The sequence below is a fragment of the Zalophus californianus genome, chromosome 13 (assembly GCF_009762305.2).
Source record: "Zalophus californianus isolate mZalCal1 chromosome 13, mZalCal1.pri.v2, whole genome shotgun sequence".
Taxonomy (NCBI): domain Eukaryota; kingdom Metazoa; phylum Chordata; class Mammalia; order Carnivora; family Otariidae; genus Zalophus; species Zalophus californianus.
Window position 1 is genome coordinate 87,792,396 of NC_045607.1, and position 23,561 is coordinate 87,815,956.

General features: G+C 43.7%; 1 protein-coding gene across 1 annotated transcript; it reads left to right on the forward strand.

Annotated features, from left to right (window-relative positions):
* The first annotated feature begins 3,716 nt into the window (after window positions 1-3,716).
* LOC113934783 (60S ribosomal protein L32-like) lies at window positions 3,717-4,187 on the forward strand. Its single transcript, XM_035723780.1, has one exon. The coding sequence runs from the start codon at window positions 3,745-3,747 to the stop codon at window positions 4,150-4,152; it is 408 nt and encodes a 135-aa protein (XP_035579673.1). The 5' UTR covers window positions 3,717-3,744; the 3' UTR covers window positions 4,153-4,187.
* The last annotated feature ends 19,374 nt before the right edge of the window (window positions 4,188-23,561 follow it).

A 23,561-nucleotide genomic window follows, 5' to 3' on the forward strand; every position in this document is an offset into this window, starting at 1 on the left:
TTAAGGACATGGACTCTGGAGGTCTGGGGAAAATTACTTAATCTCACTAAGCCTCCATTTTCTCATCTGTAAAGTGAAAGAAATACTAGAACCTGTTTCATGGGGCTGTTACGGGGGCTAAATGAGATAGCATAGCAAAAGAGTTGAGTGTAGTGCCTGGTTCACATTATATAATAAATAAATAAATATGACCTATTATAATAATTATTATTGTGGTTTATAAAATCTCAGCATGAAGTTTGCTAAGCATCATTTAGAATCCCTCCAATGTTTCAAAATTACTTTGACCAAAAGTGATGCATTTGACCCAGTGAAAATATCTTTTCATCAAAAAAAAAAAATATAACCAAGTAAGTAATTTTCTTCATCTGGCAATAAGTACACCACCTGTATTTCTGTTTTCCTTATACTGTGAATTCCTTTATTAACTCACCAACATTGAATCCTTTGAATGTGTAGGACCAGTGGAGCCCAGAAAGCACCCATTTGAATGGAGTAACTCCAGGACTTTAGGGTAACACAGTTTAGGGGACTTTCATGTGCATTGACATTCTATGAGACTACCCAGAATTTTTTTAAAGATTTTATTTATTTGTTTTAGAGAGAGAGCGAGCAAGGGGAGGGGCAGAGGGAGAGGGAATCTCAAGCAGATTCTGCGCTAAGCGTGGAGCCCGACATGGGGTTCTATCTCATGACCGTATGATCACGAACTGAGCTGAAATCAAGGGCCAGCCGCTTAATCAACTGAGCCACCCAAGTGCCCCATGAGAATACCAAGAATTTAATGAATCACCTGGATGACTGAGTGCTCTGGACTCTTTTGTGCCACAAATCCTCCTCTGTGTGGAGGAAATATACTGAACAATTAGCTTAAACTTAAGGAGCCCAGAGGCAAAATCTCAGAATTTTTGAGAGCATCCATTAAAATGCAGAATTAAATGCCATGGTCATCTGTGTGAGAGGTAAAATGATGGAGAATCTTAAGTGTTAAAATAATTGATGCCCCTGAAAACCCCAAACAATTAGCCCAAGAACAGAAAAAATCAGAGGGAAGTTGAATTACTTTAAAGTAAAACATTCTCTTGGAGTTTTACATTATTTTAGTGATCTAAATGAAATTGCTAATTTTGCTATATATTAATTAGGATTTGTTCCACTGCAAATTACAGAAATTCAAGTGATTTAAATAATAATGACATGTATTGATTCATGTAACTGGAGTTCCAGAAGTAGAGCAGATTTCAGGGTTGGCTTAGTCTGGCAGGATTAGCTTTCTGTCCCAGGGGCAGTTCTTTGGGCTCTGTCCTCCTCTGTCTGTTGCCTCCATGATATGATTAGTCCCAGCTTTAAAACCTGTTCATCACCTCTTCCAAAGTTTATCATTTAAAGGTCAGAAAACATTTTTCAGAGATTCCCAGCAAGTTCCCCTTGACTTCACTGGCCAGTTACTGAGTTTCAGCCCCCACCCCCCAGCTTTCCTGAGCTAATCATTAACAAGGGAGTGGGATCCTTTCTGAAATGCATGGGCTTCAGGTAAGGGAGCTGTGGATGAATGGATAAAAACTGGGGAATTCTTGGCAGGAGAATCAGTGTTGGGTAGGTAATCAACAAGGAGTAATTATTAAACACTGGAGGTTGGATGAAGCAGGGTATTATTTTATTTTCAGAAAATTAGTTTTTCTTACAAAACTTGGCTTTTAAACAGTTAGGAAGGGAAAGAATCCAAACCTTTTCCCATCTGCTTTTCCCCTTTGCTGAAATGACAATAGTAATTCTGAGCGGGAATAACAATATTGTTATATATCTTATCCCCACCAGGTTTTAGAATTCCCAGGTGGCTCTAAACACTTTCAAAATATGTGCAGTTTGGAAAAACCTAAGTGGTGATTTTTTTCCCTTAATTTTTAGAACATGGGATTTTTAAAAATGAAGATGAAATCTGTATGTAATAATCCAGACTTCAGGATGTTGTTATATAACAGCCATTTGATGTTTGACAAGTTTTTGACACTCTTTAATGAGCTTGTTTATGTCTTTAATCTTAGAATAAATTTACTAAGTGCAAATCTAGCACCAAGTAGGATAAAGTCATCATTTTATCCTTGAAGAGCAGAGTGGCATCTAAATTCAGCAAACCCCTTCTTAATTTTCTTAAAGTGAAAACATACCTATATGCCTTAATGATTTCTGTCTTAGTATTTTTTCTCTGCCTTTCATTTTTTAACTACATTAATTACCATTTTCTTCTTATTAGGGACTTCTAAGCTGTTATTTGTGGGGAAAAGTCTTAGGAAAGCCATTTTGCATCTCTGAATCACAATTTCCTCCTTGGGTCATCAGAGTCCATGAATCATTCATTCATTCATTCAGTATTTGACTGCTGACCATGGTGTTGGGAATTTAAAAAGAAAAAGGAAAAAGGACTTGGTCCTGGCTTTCAAGGAGTTCGTAGGAAAGTAGGATACAGACTATATATACTTCTAGCACAAAGGAATTTTTAGAAGGGCTTTAATACAGTGATGGAGATGAGAATGGGGTATTTTGGAATCACCTAGAAGAGATAACCTAAGTTGCCTTAAATCTAGAAATGAATGGACAAGTTTTCTTGGACATGATATTTGTGCTCCATACTGAAGGATGGGTGGGCATCAGCCAGGTAGAGGCAGGTGGGAGAGGAGGTGAGGACACTCAGAGACAGAAGACAGTGTGATGAAAGGCATAAAGTGAGGACCCAGCTGAGTACCAAGGGGAAGTTATAAGCAATTCATGGAATCAGAGAAAAAAGTGTGAAGTAGGGAGTGGGAAAAGAGAAGGCTGGACAGGAACCAGACGGTGTTGAGAGATGTTCTTCCCTATAGGTGACGAGGGTTCACTGAAAGATGTTATTTAAGGGTTCAACTGAAATGTCAGCGTTCTTCTGGTATCTTATTCTAACCTTCTTTAATTCTACTTGTGGATTTTATCTTTAACATTTAAAACAATCTGAAGGAAGGGATCTATGGTTTATCCCCAATTTTTGACCTTCCCAACCTCATGACCACTGCATCATTGTTAGTATGGTGCTAGGATATGGACCGCATCCAAGCTTCTTTCTCTTATTCTACTGAGCCAAAATAGTTGTGAAACTTTTTCTGTGTCAAGGAAACACAATAGTGAACTAGTCAAGTGTTTGTCAGAGGAGTTTGGCAAAGCCCCCACTATTACCCTGGATTATGCCACCCTCCTTTCAATTTTCCTTCCATTTCATTTCCATTTCCTTCCATTTCCTTTCCTTTTCATAAGGTTAACTGTTCCCCCAGGTACACAAACTTCAGAACTAGCAGAGTAACCTGTTGCCTTTGCACTGATACATACAGAATTCTGGGTATTAGAACCAATTTTCCTCCTCCACCTCTCTCTCCTCCCTCCTCTTCTTGTACTTAGAAATGTCTCCTATTAAGATGCTAAATCTAGAAGTGGGATTCATTAAGCTATTACCAGAGAATGGCAGCATGAATTTGCCGACTCTCAGATGCCTAATCAGAAGGGAAATGTGCTTGCTGTCCAGGGTCATGTAGCCAGAGGTGAAGGAAGACCTAAAGTCTAAAGAAGGAAGGACCCAGCATCAGCTCTGTCTTTTCATTGCAAGAGGGCCATTTGCAGCCGCTGTGGTTTTTTCTAGTCAAGCAATCCAGTGTCAAGGAATGTCTAGTTCTCTTCTTCGGCGCTGCCTGTGGAGGTGGCAGCCATCTGTTACTGGGCATCATGGCTGCCCTCAGACCTCTGGTGAAGCCCAAGATCGTTAAAAAGAGGACCAAGAAGTTCATCCGGCACCAGTCAGACCACTGTGTCAAAATTAAGCACAACTGGCGGAAACCCAGAGGCATTGACAATAGGGTGCGCAGAAGATTCAAGGGCCAGATTTTGATGCCCAACATTGGTTACGGGAGCAACAAGAAAACAAAGCACATGTTGCCCAGTGGCTTCCAGAAGTTCCTAGTCCACAACGTTAAGGAGCTTGAAGTGCTGCTGATGTGCAACAAATCTTACTGTGCAGAGATTGCTCACAATGTCTCCTCCAAGAACCGCAAAGCTATTGTGGAAAGAGCAGCCCAGCTGGCAATCAGAGTCACCAATCCCAACGCCAGGCTGCGCAGCAAAGAAAATGAATAGACAGCTTGTTGTGCACATCATATTTGTGTTAATAAAACCATAAAACCTAAAAAAAAAAAGAAATGTCTAATACTTCTTAACAAAATAATAGGAGGGTTTATTATTCAAAAGGTGTTAAGTTCAAAACCATTAAATAGAAGTGCATTTCCTTAATACGACTACAGACAATGTTGTCTCAGAAAATAATGAAAAGCTTGCCATGTTGATGTGCTAAACTTTCCTGGGTGACCTGGTAGGAAAATCACCTGCAGCTATGATGGGGAAACTGAGTTCAACTTGGAGCATCTATTATCTTCATCCTCGCCTACAGGACGTGTGTTGGTCCACCTCCCAACAACTCCCACTCTGTTGTTTGAATGAACAGATAAGAGATTCCATAAGTCCTGACAAAGAGCGGGACACAGTTCTCTCAGAATTCCCCAGGAAGAGAGGCAGAGTCACTGAAGAGCATCAAGACTGTCCTATGTGGAGGTCTGAAGAAAGAGAGAGAAGGGCAGGGGTCTGTTTCTAAGATAGGGAGGGGAAGACACACAGAGGAGCATTCTCCTAATGAAGCTTCAATCCACAGAAGCTTTCCAGGAGGCCATATAAAAGAACAGGTAAGCCAGAGAGAACTCCCATGACCTCTCATCTTCCTCATTGTCTTATAAGCCTGGCTTCCTGGCTGTACAACCTGTCTGGGCTTCATTTTTAATCCGCGCTTGTGTTTGATAAGTGGAGTGATAATGGAGCATGAGCAGAGGAGATATTAGCAATATGGCTGCGTGCATGAATGCTACCACTCTCTGCCACTCCACTCACGTCAATGTTCAGGATGCCTCATGAGCACAGAATTCCTCTGGACCTACAATGAGTGGGGATTTACTGAGATTCAAAGCAAGTACATGGTAAGCTTGTTACATCCATGTCTGAGTAGGCAGAGGCTCTGACAGCCACAAAGGCCAGGCTTTCTGTTTGAACCAGAATTTGCTTGGAATGCAGAAAGAAGGCAATGGCACTTTAAGAAATGTGAACTACCTGATATCATATCCTTTCCTACTTGGGTTACATCCCTGAGTTAGCTAACTGCTTACGATAAAAAGGATGTCAGTCAGTCCTTCCTTACTCATCAATAACCTAAGGTACAAAATGTTGGTAGGTTGTGCACAGATCAATAGATGAACTGAAAACAACCGTTCTCTGCAGTGATTCACTGTTCTAGTAAGAACAAAATCCATATGCAAAATGAGCTATGAGATAGGAATTGTGTAAATTCAATGATTCTACGTACAAGTTCAATGCTCTTAAATTTGCATTTCAAACTGGTATTGCACAATAAAAAGAATTGTAAAATTCATGCTAATAATTTAAATTTGTAATTCATCTTACTTAGAACAACATTAAATAGCAAATTTAAAGAACACCATGACAATTGGAGAAAGCTTTTCAAAAGAAAAGAAAAAGTTTTAAGGTTTTTGTTTTTGTTTTCTTTTTAGGATTTATTTATTTATTTGAGAGAGAGAGAGAGAGAGAGAGAGAGAGAGAGCCTGAGTGGGAGGAGGGGTAGGGGGAAAGAATATCCAAGCAGATTCCTGCTAAGCATGGAGCCCGACGCAGGGCTCAATCTCACCACCCCACGAGATCAGGACCTGAGCCAAAACCAAGAGCTGGGTGCTTAACCAACTGAGCCATCCAGGCGCCCCGAAACTTTAAGTTTTCATAGCATTCATTATGTTCTTTTTCTGCTTTTTGAACAAGGGGTCCCACATTTTAGTTTTGCCTGAGACTCCACAAATTATGTAATCAGCCCTGTGGCCCTATCTCTCGAGATCTACTTGAACTTTAAATACAAATTTTTGTATTTCTTAACACAACCTGTTTGGTCCGGGTTGGTCTTGCTTTCCAGCATGGCTCATGTCAGTCATCTCAATCATCCTTTTTCTTGCAATCAGGAATAGGGTAAGAAAAGCAATGCACTCCTGCCCCTCCTCATAGTCATTATAAGTTAAGCTTCCTCTTGTCAACTGAACTAGAGAGAGATCCACATGTCTTGAGGGACAATAGATTGAATTCCTTGATGGCCTCCATAATTAACCACAGTACCTCGGAAAAAAACAACAGGAAGAGGGGCACCTGGCTGGCTCAGTCGGTAGAGCGTACCACACTTGGTCTTGGGGTCTTGAGTTCAAACCCCGTGTGGGATGTAGAGCTTGTTTAAAAAAAAAAAAGAAAGACAAGAGGATGGCCCAGCATACTATTTTTCTTCTTTTTTAGTTGGATATATGTGACATATAATATTATGTAAAGTTAAGGTGTACAACTTAATATGACACGTTTATATATTGCACTATGATTGTCATTGTTAGCACCTCTACCCCTTTACATAATTATCCTTTCTTCCAGACCATGATTCTTAACCCTTGTGATTAACTATCCTTCTCCAGGATATGGGGACCTACTTACTTAGCTCTAGACTTCACTAAAAACAAAGGCTCATCTGCAACAAAATTCATGTTTCTAGCATCTTGCCCCCAAACTGACGAAACACTATCTCTATTAATTACATGTTTGGTTCACCTGCCAGGGGCCGAAAGCCCCCCAAAATAGTGGCTCCAGCAAGTTGGAAGTTCGTTCCTCTCAGAGTCTGGAAGTAAGTGATTCAGGGCTAGTAGGTGCTCTCTGGTGACAGAGACTTCTGTTTTGTTGCTCTGCTATGCACAACCTCCATTCGCAAGACTGCCTCGAGGTTCAAGATGTCTGCAGCCATCAAGCCTGTCTGCAGAAGAGCAGGAATGCCCAAAAGGAAGGAGAAGGCAATGCCCCCTTCCTTTAAGAAACTTCTAGAGTTAAACAACCACTTCTGTCTACATCTTACTAGCTTGAATTTAGGCACATGGCTAGACTAGGTGCAACAGGGCCTAGAAAATGGAGTACTATGTTCTCAGCCAAAAATGTAGGGTGCTGCTGCCGAGAGAAATGAGGAGAGAAGTTGTGGGAAACCGCCACTGTGCCATATCGAGTCCCCATCAGTTTGCATGCTGCTAAGTCCCTCTAGTGTGGTGCCTCATACATAATGTAGGAGGTGATTAGCGAATGATGTTCAATGGGTTCCTAAATAGTGATCATTTAAATTCATAAAGTTTCCTAATTTCTTCATGTCTGTTCATTTTGGCTGCTAACTCAGGAACAGATAAAAAAGAATATAATTCAAATGCAATAACAAAAATATTTTTTTAAATAATCGCACTATGTTATCTGCTTTAGAAACTGGATTTGTTTTCTAGTAACAGATACTCTTAAAGTAGATTCAGTATGAAAATGATAGACAAACTGAATGTGCACAGATGCCTTTTGGGGGGATCTTTACTTCCATCAACACAAATTCTGATTCAGATCGCTGGGGGTTGGGCCAGGAACCAGAATTTTCAGCAGGTACCTAGGGTCATGACCATGAGAAACACTACCACAAGACATAGTAGCTTGGGCTGTCTCCACCTCAGGCTGTCTGTCTTCACCTGTAGTCTGCTCCCTCAAAGCCCAGCACAGGACCACATCTTTAAAAGGCTGATTATGACATCCAGAATGTCATCATTCTTCCTGTACCTTCCACAAATTAGTGCTAACTCCAGACTTCCCTTATTTCTGGAGTTTTCTCTACTACGATCTCCTTTCTCTTTTTGCATTATTCCTGATTCTTTCCTATGAAGCACACTCTCAAGTTCACTACAGGACAAGAAAAAGATGTCCGAGAGGCCTCGAGGACCCGCTGGGGGGAGTGCTGGAATGGGGGCTATTTGCCGTTGCGCTCATTCGTCTCATCCCTAGATTGGTTAAACAGAAGTCTCTTCACGGCCGCCTGGGTGGCTCAGTCAGTTGGGTGTCCCACTCTTGATTTCCTCCGGGGTCATAATCTCAGGGTCGCAGGATCAGGCCCCCGTTGGGCTCTGTGCTAAGTGGGGGCTCTGCTTGGGATGCTCTCCCTCCCTCTGCCCCTCCCCCCACTCGTGCACCTGTTCACACGCATGAACGCTCTCTCTCTCTCTCTCTCTCTCAAAAATAAATAAAATTTTTAAAAATAAAAATAACAGGGGCACCTGGGTGACTCAGTCGGTTAAGCACCCAACTCTTGATTTCAGCTCAGGTCATGATCTCAGGGTCGTGGGATCAAGCCCCATGTGAGGCTCAATGCTGAGTGTGGAGTCGGCTTGGGATTCTCTCTCCCTCTCCCGCTGCCCCTCACCCTGCTCGTGCTCTCTAAATAAATAAATAAAATCTTTAAAAAAATAAAAAACAAAATTAAAATAATAAAAATAATAAAAAATAGTTTTACTCGATGTATTCATAGTACAGCTAATAAGTATGTATCCTAACATAATACTTATGCAATATTTGGCTTCAGATAGAATATACTAAGAAATAATTATAGAGTTTTGATGTTGATTTCATCCTGTGATTCAATGTTTCCTAAAATATGCTATACATCTTATATACATGAAGTAATTTTAAGTGTACCTTTGAAGATTTTAAATTTGAGTAGCTTCATATTTATTTTTACTCTCACCTTGCATTTATGGCAAGCAGCTCTAAATATCTATTAGTGGGAGTGATATAAAGTTTTAATTTTTTAAGAAAAAATGAGTTAATGAAGAATATTAAGTAAAAGATGTTTAAGTAAAATGAGAATCATGTCCTCGCAACAATAAAAACATTTCTCTTAAAGCCAAAATAAACTGAAAAAAAAATTAGAAATTCCAAGTCTAAGAGTTGGGTGGTTTTGAGTGTATCTGTTAACCTCCCTAACCCTGTTTCTTCATGCATAAAGTGGGAATAATAATAATCAACTCAGAGGATTACTGTATTAAATGAAATAATTCATGGATACAGTGTGTTCGATACTGACAACTAATATTATTAACGCAGATCTGATTTTCATGTGCATTATCTTAATGTTCAATGTGAAATCTGTCCAGACACTGAAAGAAGATCATCTGGGCTTGCAGTGAAAACTGGGCTTCTCAACAGATGGCCTCAGAATAAAGGTGGTAAATGTCCATCCATAGCCTGTAAGTAACTGATGATCTGTCCATTCAGTGCACTCCTATGCAGCCATTAAAAGAAATGAGAGTTTTCTGGAGTGTAGGTGTGATGCTTTGGCTGAAGTTGCATCCTGAACAGAGGTGCCTCTGGGCAGACAGGTCCCATGTGGTGGAGTAGCAGAAGACATCACATCTCTAAGGACACCGTGGAGAAGAGGCACCAGACCAACCCTGGCCTGCCTTCTTCCAGACTTCAGTGTAAAAAAGACAAAAAAAAACCCACCTACCTTCTTTGGATGGAGCTGGAAGGTATTATGTTGAGCGAAATAAGTCAATCAGAGAAAGACATGTATCGTATGACCTCACTGATATGAGGAATTCTTAACCTCAGGAAACAAACTGAGGGTTGCTGGAGTGGTGGGGGGGTGGGAGGGATGGGGTGGCTGGGTGATAGACATTGGGGAGGGTATGTGCTATGGTGAGCGCTGTGAATTGTGCAAGACTGTTGAATCACAGATCTGTACCTCTGAAGCAAATAATACATTATATGTTAAAAAAAAAAAGGGAAGGAGAAGATAGCAGAAGGGGAAGAATGAAGGGGGGGAAATCGGAGGGGAGATGAACCATGAGACTATGGACTCTGAGAAACAAACTGAGGGTTCTAGAGGGGAGGGGGTGGGGGGATGGGTGAGCCTGGTCATGGGTATTAAAGGGGGCACGTTCTGCGTGGAGCACTGGGTGTTAATACACAAACAATGAATCGTGGAACACTACATCAAAAACTAATGACGTAATGTATGGTGATTAACATAACAATAAAAAACCACTACCTTCTTTGAGCTAATGTTACTTTGGGTTTTTATTGTTTCCAGCTGAAGAAAATCAGAACCTGTACAATAGGTGATTATAGAACGTCATAGTAAAGCAGCACGGCTTGCACAGGTGGGGCCCCTGGGCCAGTCTTGGAAGATCAAGGAGGAGGTTGTGAAAAAAAAAAAAAAGAAATGAGGGGCTCCTGGGTGGTTCAGTCAGTTAAGTGTCTGCCTTCGGCTCAGGTCATGATCCCAGGGTCCTGCTCAGCGGGGCCCCTGCTTCTCCCTCTCCCTCTGCCTGCTGCTCCCCCTGCTTGTGATCATTCTCTCTCTCAAATAAATAAAATCTTAGAGAAAAAAAAAGAAATGAGATAGATCCAAATATGTGACTGTGGATCCAATTCTAATGTATGAACATTGTTAAGAAAAATGGTACAGGGGGATAGAATAGTGTTTTAATAATTAATCACATAGAAAAAGACAAATATATGTGTATGTGTGTATAACATAGGTATGTAGACACATACACAGAAAGAAGGGAAAGCTGAGTTGGGGGGCGGGGGAGGCTTGAGGATTTGAAAAGGCTTTAGAGCGGAAATGAAGGTCGAGTGCACCTGTGAGAGTTGAGGGTGGTAGGCTAACAAAAGGAAGACCTGGGACAGAAGCAGCCCCCCAGAACACAGGCACAGGTGCCTGGAAAAGCCTGATTTGGTGAGCGTGACCTCTTTGCAAAGATGCAAGCCCCACAGAGCGGCTGGTGCATGAAGCACTGTGAGGTGCACACCGGGGCAGGAGCGGAAAGGAGTCGGGTCGGATTGGTGCTGGATCACACAGGGTGGCCGGCTACGAGAACGGGGGACGGGGGTGCCTCCTTCAAGACAAGAGGTAACATGATCAGGACTGTGGTCTTGGAAGATCCCTTTATTGACAGGGTGGAGGATGGATCATTGTGTGACACGAGGGGCCATCGCTACAGTCTGGGCCAGAAATTCGGCAAACGCCCTAAGCAGGGGCCACTGTGGTGGGGGCAGAGCAGGCAGCCTGCGGAGGGATGTGGGCATTACTGGAAGCTGATGGAAACTGAGAAGCCACGGCCGATGTCCAAGCCTTTCGACTGAGACAGAATCTAGAACATGGCAAAGGAGATTATGTTGGTGGTAGCTGCAGAGACGGTGGATACAATTTAAAATTCACTGTGTTTGACGTGCCAAAGGCACATCCAAATGGCCATTAGCTCTGTGGGCCTGGCACTCAAGGGAGACAGGGATGAGGGTAACTGATGCCTTAGTCTCACGTCAGAATGTTCCAGTAAAAGCCTGTCTGATAAAGTGTCTTTAATAATACAGCACAATATGAATCAATGCAAATGTGAAATGACCTTTTATTTGAGTCTTGTGGTTCATTTCCAAGTCATTTGTGTCATGCTCTAGCGTCACAAAGAGGGTTTGGTCTAACTACATGGAGGACCATTTATAGTAGCTCGATTTTCGGGTCCCTCTGTTGGATACTGATTGGTGGTCCACTCTCCCCCATCGGACCAGAATGTCACAGCTTATCCCAAAAATTCCGCCAGGAGAGGTCCTAAGACATACTTCCTATTCTGAGAGTAAGATGGTCTGCTGGGGTGGGGTGTGAAAACAAACAAACAAAAATCCCGAAATGTACAGCCATTTCGGGTTTTTGGGTACCCTTTCGGGTACCCTTTCAGGTACCCTGGTTATTGACTATACAGAACATTCCTCTGAGGCCTGCAGTGCTTGAAGACAGGGATATTTTAAAAGCAAAGGCAAAGGCCAGGAGACTTTTCTACAGCAGGCAACAGTGTGGCATCCTGCGGAACCTCACAATTATACTTGGCTTTACCCGGTGTTAGAAGTGACCAAAACGAATCAGGTCCAGAAGAGCATTCAGTAAAGCTGCTTTTCTGACTCTCTGCCCCTGCCCTTCCTGCTTCTGCCACCGAGCAGATTGCAAGAGGCTGGTGCCAACTCTACATTGCTTAATAATAATTCTCATTAGCATGCTGCCTTGGATGTGTATTGCAGAGCAAAATTTAGCTCCTCCTCGGTGTGAATCAAGAGAAGAGCCATGAAATTCTCAGAATGTGCAAAATGTTGGAAGTTCTCGGCAAAGGAGACCCCTTTGGTTGGGCATAGTGCCCTCTCCTTTCTCCCCCCGACGTGGTGGGAGAGACAAAGAGGGATTTGGGTACCGCACTGGGTACCTCTGGTTTCTCCTGCCTCTCCGTTTGGGCCCCCCCCCCCCCCGCCCCGCCGAGATTTCATCTGGGGCTTCCTAGAGCACAGTCTGCTACATTCCAAACCCCCGCGGCCTGCGCCAGCCCAGCACCCCTGCCAAGCCAAGGCGATCTGCTCTGGTCCGTGCACTTGACCGCGCGGCAGCAGGCCGCGTGCACCTGCAGCTCCATGACTTTCTTGAGGTCACTCCCATTAGCATTCATTATGAAAGTGAACGGGATGCTGTTTACTCTGCTGCAGATGCCAGGGTGACTGAATGACACTCCGAGGAGAGACACACAGCCTTACATGTTCCCAGCCTACTTCGCAGGGGCCATATTTCCCACAAAGGCTTTCACATGCCATCTGCCGTCACATGATACCATGTGCTGGGGCCTTATAAGAAATGGATTGGATCACCCCGTTTCTCACTCCTTCTTTAGAAATGGCAAATTGAACAAGACATTAAGTAGGTTTCACACGGCAGGAATTATGTGCATACGAAATGGAGTGAACTAAAAAGAATTTTTATTGTAATTGCGGGCTGCAAAATGGCACACACACACCCTTATGAAAAATTTAGAGAAGTTCTCAGAGTTCGTGGCTAGCAGAAAAGAGACTTGTTTGTGTGTGTGTGAATTTGCTTGCCAACAGAATGCCCCCGAAGAAATTTAGATGGGGAGTCCAGGGCATTTTGTGGTTTGGCACATTTTTTTTTTCATCCTCCTGTTGCTACCATTGCTTGGGACTGATGGGAGGCAAAACTCAGTGGTAGAGAAGTTCCACATTGTGAAAGCCGACCGAACACGAGCCAGAGAGAGAACTGGTGCAGGGTGTACCCGGGGAACAAATGAATTAGCATAGCCTGCCAGGGCTCATTCCTGAAAGATGGCACTTTTCTTTGTTAATTGAAAAGAAATGTAAAATGGGGAAAATAGCAAAAAAAGAAATTTTAATAAGAAATAAAAGATCTCTAGCTCTTCTTTCTCTCTTCTCCTTCCTGACCTCTGACAGCACACTGGAATGTTTCAGTCTTGCATTTTCATGTATTATTCTGATACCTGTCTGTAGGGAGCCTAGAACGGGCTGCCAGGGAGACAGTCTATAATTGAATGTTCTTTCAAGAGAAGGACTTCTATCAGTCCTGCCAAGGGAATAGGAGCTCCACCTGCTGACTTTTTTATGTTTGCCGACTCTGCGAGAAGACAAAGCATGAAGAAATTGAATGGCAGTTCTTTCTTTTATAATTTCTCCGTGGAAATACAGTTTTCAAAATTATTGATAAGATGTATCAGTCTAACCAGGGCTTTCAAGACAAAATTGCAATCTATAGCTTGTTTTAAGAGTGGGGATTCTATCTGGCTTCCCTGAGCCAGTCTAAGTAATTATTTTAATCTGTAACAACATATAAATTCATAAGTTGTTGCTACCGTGGCTCCTAGGGGATAGTTGACTTTTCAAACCTGCGTCTCTCAGCCATAAATTTACACTACACTACTGGTCCACGTGTGTGCTGTTTTAAGAAGCTGCAGTCTCTTATTATAGACAGTTTGGAAGAAATCCTAGCTGGTTTTGATCTAAGGAATAAAGATCAAATCCTAGTGAAAACATTACTATTTTTAATAGTGTAGACATGCTTTGAGTATTTGGTGCCTGCATTTCTGAGAGAAGTTTTACTTCTGCAGAATACCCACGTATGACCGTCAGCCATTTGCTTGTCTGTTCCTTGCTGAAAATTGCCTTGAGGACCATGGGCTGCATTAAAAATATGCTCAGCCACTTAGCAACTTGGACAGTGAGATCCTTGAGGGCAGGCACATCTGGCTCCTCACCATCTCAGTGCTGTGGATTTCATCTCTTAACAAGATTTCATTCATTAACAGATGAGAAGCTAATCACCTGTTGGATTCAGCTGAAAAAAATGAACCCTTTATTTATGGCTTGGGTTTTGTGCTTAGAAAGACATCTTTATGTTATTCCTTTTCATTTTTAAAGATTTTATTATTTGAGAGAGACAGCGAGAGAGAGTATGAGCAAGGGGAGAGGCAGAGGGAGAGGGAGAAGCAGACTCCCCGCGGAGCAGGGAGCCCGATGCAGGACTCGATCCCGGGACTCCAGGATCATGACCTGAGCCGAAGGCAGACGCTTAACCAACTGAGCCACGCAGGCGCCCCTATGTTATTCTTCTGTTATTCTTCTGTGTAAGTTCTTTTCTGCATGCACATGAGCCACGGGAAGCCGCATTGTTACCAACACTCAAGTATCCCCTCAGCCCTCTATCGGAATAGCCAGATGATTCCTATGGGGGACTTAGCTGGTCTTTTGGTCTTCCCCACGACTCTTCTGCTGGTCGCACACTGTGTTCCTCATGAGCTGCCACCTCCCCCTTCTTTACGGGTAGTCCCATGACCCAGGACTGACCCCGTCATCCTGGTCTAGTCAGAGCCCTTCCCTGGGACCAACATACGACAGCGGGAGGGAGATGCGATCTCCTGCCTCAGGAGCTGCTAAGCTGCAGGTGCTCACGGCCACCTTCTCTCCCATGTGGGGACGACCTGGCTGATGCGGGGAAAACAAGCCTGCCCTCAAAGCTAAGTCGAGACGGACAGAGACGAGCGCCCGAGCAGGAGAGAAGTGCCTCAGCAGGGTCAACTCATTCCCGTTGCCCCCAAGGCCCTGGCTGCTAAAGCCCTTCTTTTGTTTCTGCGGGCGACCCTGTCGTCTCCCCGCGAATCCTGTTTCTGGATTACGTGACTTTGGGACGGGTTTCTGTGGCTCACAACCAAAAGAGGCTCAACCACCGCAGCTCCATCCAACAGCCGTGCGAGTGTGCGACTTGACAATTAAATACTTGTTGGGACGTGAAGAGGCCTCATTTTCACCATTGAGACTAGAATTACAAAGGATGGAGAAAGAGGAACAGAACAATTTCTCAAGGGTATTAGGTAACAACAAAACCCAGCGTTCGTGGAGGGCTCTACAATTTTCAAAGTACCTTCATAACCAGGGTCTCATTCGACCCTCCCGGTAATTCTGCGAAATGGAGAGAGTACAGGGTATAATTATATGCCTTTATAAACACAACAGAATGGCAAGTGCACGTTTTTCCTGTGGTTCTGGAATTACAGTGCAGGCCCACCATGGAGCACAAAGGATCCTGAGGTGTTGTATATTCTCCGTCCGGAGGACCCCCAGTTGGGGGAATAGCCCCTCACTTTACAGGCTTACTGGGAAGAGCCTCTTTGGAGAATCCACACAATGAACCCCAGACCCAGGGAGCGCCAAGAGATTCCCTTGTGAATATCGGGGCATCTGTACGAAGGGCTGTTCGGCGTATCCACGCCCAGATGGACATCAGTTTTGCCAGCACTCCTGCCTGCCAGGCACTAAACAGGGCACCGGTAAAGGGCATTGGGGAGACAGTGATGCACCTGCTCAGAGAGGTGACTCTCCAAGCCCACACACCCGCGTAGCAGCAGAACGGCAGTTTCAAGATAAACCACCGATGTTCACAGGGTAGCACACATCAGAACCACAGGGTGGGAGACTTGTTATAACAGATTGCTCATCCTACCCCTCGAGTCTCCGATTCGGAAAGTTTGGGGAAGAGCCCAAGCCTCCGCATTTCTAACAAGTTTCCAGGTGATGCTGATGCGCCTGGCTCAGCGACTCCCCTTGGAGACACCCGCTAGTCTAGACCAGCTCACTTCAAATTCGGGGATTCTTGTACACCGCCACACTGCATCCCTTTACCCGTGCAACCAAGAAGAGTTTGTTTCCTGTCCGATCGCACTGCTGACATCGTCAATATTCTGAAATATAATTTTCCAAGACATGGTATTTCCTAGCAAATATGCACTTTTGGCAATTTTGTGCTATAGATCTGCAATGTAACGAACACTATTCTAGACAGCAGCTACAAAAGCTGATGTTGGAAGTAAAAATTCGAAACCCTGAAGTCCGTGTTGCTTTGATGCATATTTTAATGAAGAAGGATGGTCTGAAAGCAGGGCTGAACACTGGCAGTGCACACAAGAAACGGTAACTTCGGCTTTGCACATAAAATGTACATCAGGAGAAAAAAATAAAGCAGAAAATAAACAAGATGAACTCAAAATACTGTAGCAAATGTTGGGCTGAAACACTGCCAGGTGTGGAGGTGTAGAGAGAGATGAACACACATTTTGGTGGCAAGGCACAAAACTGTTTAAATCCTTTTGCAGAAGTTTCTGAAAACTGTCATTTTGGCATGGATCTATGAGCAGAGTTACTGGATTTATCATGTAGGCAAACCAACAATGTTCTGTAAGAATTGCCCTGTCCAGCCTTGAATGTTTTGTAGCTCCTTTGAAACATCACCTCCACATATGCCAAAGAATGGAACAGAGAAATGAATTCAGGATTTTTTTCTATATGATAAGAATATACCAGAAGGTGTGAATTCTCAATGAATGGTAGCAAGTTCATGTTCTCCTAAGTAATTAATTAATGTTCCTACAGAGGATTCAAACTGTTATTTTTGGGGTATATGAGAATATGTATACATAAGTGTCTGTAAATATATTTTTTCTTTAAATTGTTTTATTAAGTTTAGTTTACTACAAATTTAAAAATGCACAACTTCTTGTCCGTGTTGGTGGCAGAGGAAAAGTTTTAGGTGTGAGAAGCCAGTGTATGGAAGTGACGAGAAACTTTAAAATAATGACACAGCACATCTTCATTTATTACCTGGAAAATGGCTGATGAAGGGCAGGAGTGGAGCCGGGTACACCTGAACCCATTTGTCCTGCAAAGTAATTAAGGAAGTGTTCTAGCCACAACCTAGTCATCGCTACCATGGGAGAGGTTCTTCTCAGCCTTGAACTTCTGATTATAGAACTCAAGGCTCAACAGCAAAAGGAAAGACAGGGGACCGTGCTCTCTGCCCACATGTGCTTCAGGCCCCTCTGTACGTTTCTAACAATGGGGTCAAGACCCAACCTTACCCAGAAGTGGAAAAGCAAGCCCCTGACCAACCACCTGCCTTTGTGTCTCCAAGCCCTATCTGTGAAGTGGATTTTTTGGGACAGGATTTCCAAACACTGAACCACTGTCTGGAAGGAAGATAGAAAAAGCAATAGAGGATGCTGCCATGAGACCATGCAGGAAGGAAGCATGAGAAATTTATGTATTGGTGAGAGAGGATTTTTTGTTCGTGTTTTTTTTTTTTTTTTTTAGATTTTGTTTCAGAGAGAGCGAGCATGAGGGGAGGAGCAGAGGGAGAGGAGTAAGCAGACTTCACGCTGAGTGCGGATCCTGATGTGGGGATCAATCCCACAACCCTGAGATCATGACCTGAGCTGAAACCAAGAGTTGGCCACCCAAGGGGCACCTGGGTGGCTCAGTTGGTTAAGCATCTGCCTTCACCTTTGGTCATAATCCCAGGGTCCTGGGACCAAGCCGCAGGGAGCCTGCTTCTCCCTCTCCCCCTGCTTGTGCATGCACGCACTCTCTCTATCAAATAAATAAATAAATAAAATCTTAAAAAAAAAAAGAGTTGGCTACCCAACCGACTGTGCCACCCAGGGGCCCCTATATTGGTGAGAGAATTTAAGAAAAATGCCTTTGGATTCACCCAAAGTTTTCTCCCTTGGCTATTTCTATATGACTAGGTTTGAAGGTACTCCAAATAGATTGTTACTGTTGCAATCATCATAATAATAACAATAGAGTGTGTGTGTATAAATTATCCGTGTGCAGACTTTGCTAACTTATCATCAGACACTGTAGTGTTCAGAGGGAGGTATTTTCTTACTCTGACAGATGAGGAAATTTAAGAGAAAATTAAGGGAAGGGGTTTGCGCCCTATTTATAAATGAGTGAACTGGGCTGATTCAAAACTGGCTCTCAGACTCCAGAGCCCTGATGTTTCCAATTGCCTCCACGTACCGGGGGGATTTTAGTGGGATCTAGGAAGTGAAGATACTCCTTAGCGGTTAACATCTTGTGATGGCTTTAGCAGTAGCTATTTGAGAGTTGGGACATGGCATAAACCTAAGATAAGGGAATGAGGGAAAGAGAAAGCAATACTTAGGAATGACTGTGGAGATGGCCATCCTGGAAGGAAGGACCAATAAAATTAAACCAGCTTTCTGACCTGGTTGAAGACTGTCCCTGGCTATGCTATCCAGGGCATGTACTGATTAATCAATTCAGCACATATGTATAGGAGGATTGTTACTTGGGTTCATAAGACAGAGCCCCTGCTTTGGTGATACCCGTGCGATGGTTCTCAAACTATCACAATTAGAACATTCTGAGAACTTAAAAAGGTCTCACGCCAGGCTATTTGGATTCCCTTGTTCTGGGGTGAGGTCTGGGCACTCTTATTTTTTTCAAAGCTCCCCTCGTGTTTCTAAAGTACAGCCTGCAAGTGCCTGCCTAATGGAAGAGATAAGTTCCCACTGGCAGAATGGGACTGGGTTATAGGTACATGGAGATAATATGTCCCTTGGCTTTTGTACTGGCTGCACAATTGTCATTTTCTGTTTGCTGCAGTATGTGAAATGTTGGAAAGCACTAAAATCATGAGCAAGTAGACATACATCACGGTGTCTGGGTGGTATTTGTGTTCACGTGTCTCTACAGGGGGCTGTGGAAACTGATCCATTATCTAAGGTAAGTGCTCCAAGCCTTGCAGAATCTCTCTTAGTAGGGCACAAGACAAGATTGGAAAACTGAGGGGATCTCAGAAGTCATCTTCTAGCCCAACATTTTTGTCTCAGAGATAAGGAAGAGATTCAAGTCACGGAACAACTCAGGGGGAGGAGGGGAGCCTGGCCATGGACCCTATTCTTTCAAACCTTCTCCAGATAATCTTAATGGTAACTTATAACCATAACCCTGCAAAGGATGTAGCATTTAATTGCATATAGTGAAAAACTAAATGTCTGCCCAAGTCATATTTATAACGGGGCATCTTCCCAGGAGGACGTCACTTCTGCCTTTATTCCATATACTACGTACCAAGGAGGATGAGAGCCCCAGAGACAGACATTCAAGGGAAAGGACCTCCGGAGAGTCTGATCATTTCCTTAAGCCCCACCAGAGGAAAAGAAGACACACAGAGCTTTCCCCAGGTAGGTAGGTAAAATGCCAAGTTCCTGCCAAGCCTTCTTCACGCTCTCTGGTCGCCTCTCTGGCCCCTCTGCCAGCCATGGTCTTCGTTGCTCTCATTATCGACGTTTCCCTGAGGATGGGAGAAGCCTGCCAGCCGGCTCCATCCTCCCCAGACTCTCTCATCCCACTGTTCCCTAAAGTGCCTCCCATCCAGCCTCTGGCCCATTTCTTTCTCTAGCTCTTACATTAGGCCTCCCCCCCCCCCCGCCCCCGGAGGTCTTAACTGTCACATCACTCACTTCCCGCCACCATCACTAACACTGCTGCGCTCAGCAGGTTGTGACTGTTGGCACTGCCATTTCCAGTGGAAATTCTGGCTGCGCAGCTTGTGACATTCTGACCACTGGTCCTCCATCCCCAGTGAGGTTTGCTGGATCTCTGCTAAGATGGGCTCAGGACAGGCACTGGGCGGCAACACTCTTGTGTTCTGCCACGGGCACACTCGCTCTCACCAGCCCCAGCGGTTCTGCTCCAGGACTATACTTGGGCCCTCCGACCCTCCTCTTCTCTTCCATATAGGAGATTCTTAGCTTTTCAGAGTCCTCAAACTGTTTGACTGTAACGGTCTTCCATAGTTGTTGAGTCTAAGGACTTTGGCCAACACCCAGACTCTGAGTGTCAGCTATGTCTCATACAAGGCGTGTGACTGTGGGCCAGTCACTGACCTTTCTGGGCCTTTGTGAATGGGAACAGCAGGGGTGTCCACACTGTAGTGTTGTGAGGATTAAATGGGATAGTGCGCATGCAGTACCCATGTAGCAAGGTACTCGGCATGTAGAAGTTGCACAAAGTAACTCCCGCTGTGGTTGTTACAGAGTACCCAACAAATGATCTGTCTACAGATTAGGATCTGTGTAAATTGCATACAAAATAAGAAGATCAGAGGCATCCAGACTCTCATCACTCATGATTGATGTCAAGCCACAGAAGTTTTGTCATTAACCAGGAGTTTCCCATCAGAGTCGTACATTTTGCTGCTACTCTCAACACAGCCTGGTGACTTTCAACTCTGCCCATTCTATTTCTCTGTATGGTTCCAAAGCCTATCCCTTTGTTTTTAGGTTAATGCATATAGTTTTATACTCTCCTGGATTCCTATGAGGAATTCTGTCGTATAAACAATTTTCCCAGGGTGCCTGGGTGGCTCAGTCAGTTGAGCAGCTGCCTTCGGCTCAGGTCATGATCCCAGGGTCCTGGGATTGAGCCCCACATCCAGCTCCCTGCTCAGCAGAGAGCCTGCTTCTCCCTCTCCCTCTGCCTGCCACTCTGCCTACTTGTGCTCTCTCTCTCTCTCTGTCAAATAAATAAATAAAATCTTAAAAAAAATTTTTCCCTTAAATTTGCCATGGCTTAGAAATCAGACCCACATTTCCTGGTGCTACTATTTTCTTTATAAAATACTTCATCTTAAAATTTTTGCTCAAATATTTTCTGTATCATTTTAGTTAGGATATACCTAAACTGCTGTAACAAAGAGACCCCAAATACAATGGCTTTAATAGGGGAGACATGTGTTTTTCTCTCATGTAACAGCCCAGAGGAATGTGCGTGGCCCAGGGTACACAAACCATGGGTCATCCATGACCTTGGGTTCTTTCTGCCTTGTCCTACCCTCTCCTGGGGTGTTAACCCCATCTGTGTGCTTGAAGCTATTTCATCTTAGTGTCTAAATTCCAGAAGAAAGGAAAAGGAAAAATCCAGGATAAGTGGTTTCACCTTTATGGAAGTGACCTCAGTGAAGTCTCACACGTTATTAATACTCACATCCAGGAGCCCCAGGGTGGCTCATTTGGTTAAGGGTACAACTCGTGATTTTGGCTCAGGTCATGATCTCAGAGCTGTGAGACCAAGCCCTGGATCAGGCTCCATGCTGGGCGTGAAGCCTCTTTAAGATTCTCTCTCTCCTGGGGTTCCTGGGTGGGTCAGTTGGTTAAACGTCTGCCTTTGGCTGGGGTCATAGTCTTGAGGTCCTGGGATCGAGTCCCAAGTGGGGCTCCCTGTTCAGCGGGGAGTCTGCTTCTCCTTTTCCCTCTGCTTCTCCCCCTCCCAGGTCATGCTCTCCCTCTCACTCAGGTGCTCACCCTCTCTCTTAAAGAAATTAATTCTTAAAAAAAATATATTCTCTCTCTCCCTCTGCCCCTCCCCACCCCCCACCCCAGCGTGTGCTCTCTTGCTCTCTTGTTCTCTCTCTCTCCATCTACCTCTCTCTAAAAACAAAAGAAAAACAAATCAGAACAAGCAAACAAACAAAAACTCACATCCATTGGCCTAAACTGAGCCCCTACCTAGCTGGACCATCTTTCCAAGTGGTTGAACAATGTAGTCTATAGCTATGTGGCCCTCTATTACTAAAAGAGGGAGGCAGAATCAATACAGGGGACACTGAGTGGCCTGTGCCATAGGTACACATGATTAAAAGTTCAGCTAGAGGGGCACCTGCATGGCTCAGTCCATTGAGTGGTTGACGTTGAGTGTCTGCCTTCAGTTCAGCTCATGATCTCAGGGATGAAGTCCTGAGTCAGACTTCCTGCTCAGCGGGGAGTCTGCTTCTCCCTCTGCCTCTGCCTCTTTCTTCCTCTCCTTCCTTCTCCCTTCCCCTCCCCCTGCTTGTGCTCTCTCTCTCTCTCTCTCTCACTCACTCAAATAAATAAATAAAATATATATTTTTTTTTTAGAAAAAAGAGCTCAACTACAATGGAGGGATGTATTATGAAAGTAACAGATATCTTCCTACTCTGTCATCTTCAACACTACTCCGCGGAGGAAACCACTGGGGAAATCCAACTTTTTAGCCACTTTGAGATTATAAACTTACCTGTTTATCTCTAAATAATATCTTATAGACTCTAAATAGTCTACCAAAATCATGAATCTCTATATAATACCATATTGATTTCCTGTAATGCCTAATTAGGTATTTTGTCCTCATGCTGAAGACAACTAAAGAAGTTGGATGAAATACAAAAAGCACCTCCTCGAAAGTGTCAAAGACTTGCAAGATGGTAAGGAGACTTGGGGTTCAGATGTAAAAGAAGATCTCTCTCTCTAGAGAGATCCAGTCCTCCTTTTTTTACGTTAAGGCTTCGGCCAAGGCTGGGGAAGCAGCTGCAAAGCTGAACCACCCTTCCGGTGCCGTCTCCGGGGCTGTACAAACAGAAGCAAGACCGAAGCCCCAGGAGTAGGGAATTTTTTTAAAAAAAGATTTTATTTATTTATTTAGAGAGGGTGTGTGTGAGCTGGGAGAGGAGCGAAGGGAGAGGGAGAGGGAGAGAGAGTCTCAAGCAGACTCTGCCCTGAGCATGGGGCCCAATGTGGGGCTTGATCTCACAACCCTGAGATCATGACCTGAGCTGAAACCAAGAGTCAGACACTTAAGCAACTGAGCCACCTGGGCACCCCAGGGGTAGGGATTTGATCAATTAAACCCCCTTTGAGTTGAAAATCTGAAAAGCCATACCCCTGATATGAAGAACAACTATAGGTAAACCAGCCTTTGCATGAATTTGCAGTCAGTTGTTCCTCATTTAATGGTGCAAGCAACTCAAACATTTACATTACACCAAGATATTCCTGGAATGATAACCCTAGTGCTATTTGCACAAGCAAATGAGTATCTTCTCAGGAGGAAGGCATCACCATACCAGGCCTCAAAATTTCCTCCAAATAATTTGTAAAATATACTATCAACCACACATAAAAAATAGCCAGGCTTGTAAGACCACAGGATGCAATGCTGAGTAACAGAAGACAGATAAGCAACAGAAAGAGAACCTCAAACTCTAGTTATCAGAATTATCAGACATGGTTCATAAAATCACCATGTTTGCTACATTTATGAAATAAAGTCAAAGCCTTAAAATATCAGAAGTGAACTGGAAACTCTAAAATGCAATGTAGCACATTAAGAAAAACCCCAAGCTTAAAACCACAAAGAAGAAAATATCCAGAATGTAGCATGAAGAGACAAAAGGAAAAACATTATAGAAGAGAGGGTAAAAGGTATACGGGATATCAGTGAGTAGTTCTAGCCTAAAAAAGGTGAAGTGAGAGAAGGGGATGGAAGTAAAATTCAAAAAAAGAATAGCTCTGTATTTTTCAAAAGCAATGAAACCATCCATCCACAATTCCCAGAATCCCAATAAACCCTAAGTAGATTAAATAAACCTGCACCTAGACATGCAGACAAA

Bases quoted from the DNA above. Each gene is read 5' to 3' on its own strand.
- LOC113934783 (XM_035723780.1), top strand. From the start codon at position 3,745: ATGGCTGCCCTCAGACCTCTGGTGAAGCCCAAGATCGTTAAAAAGAGG.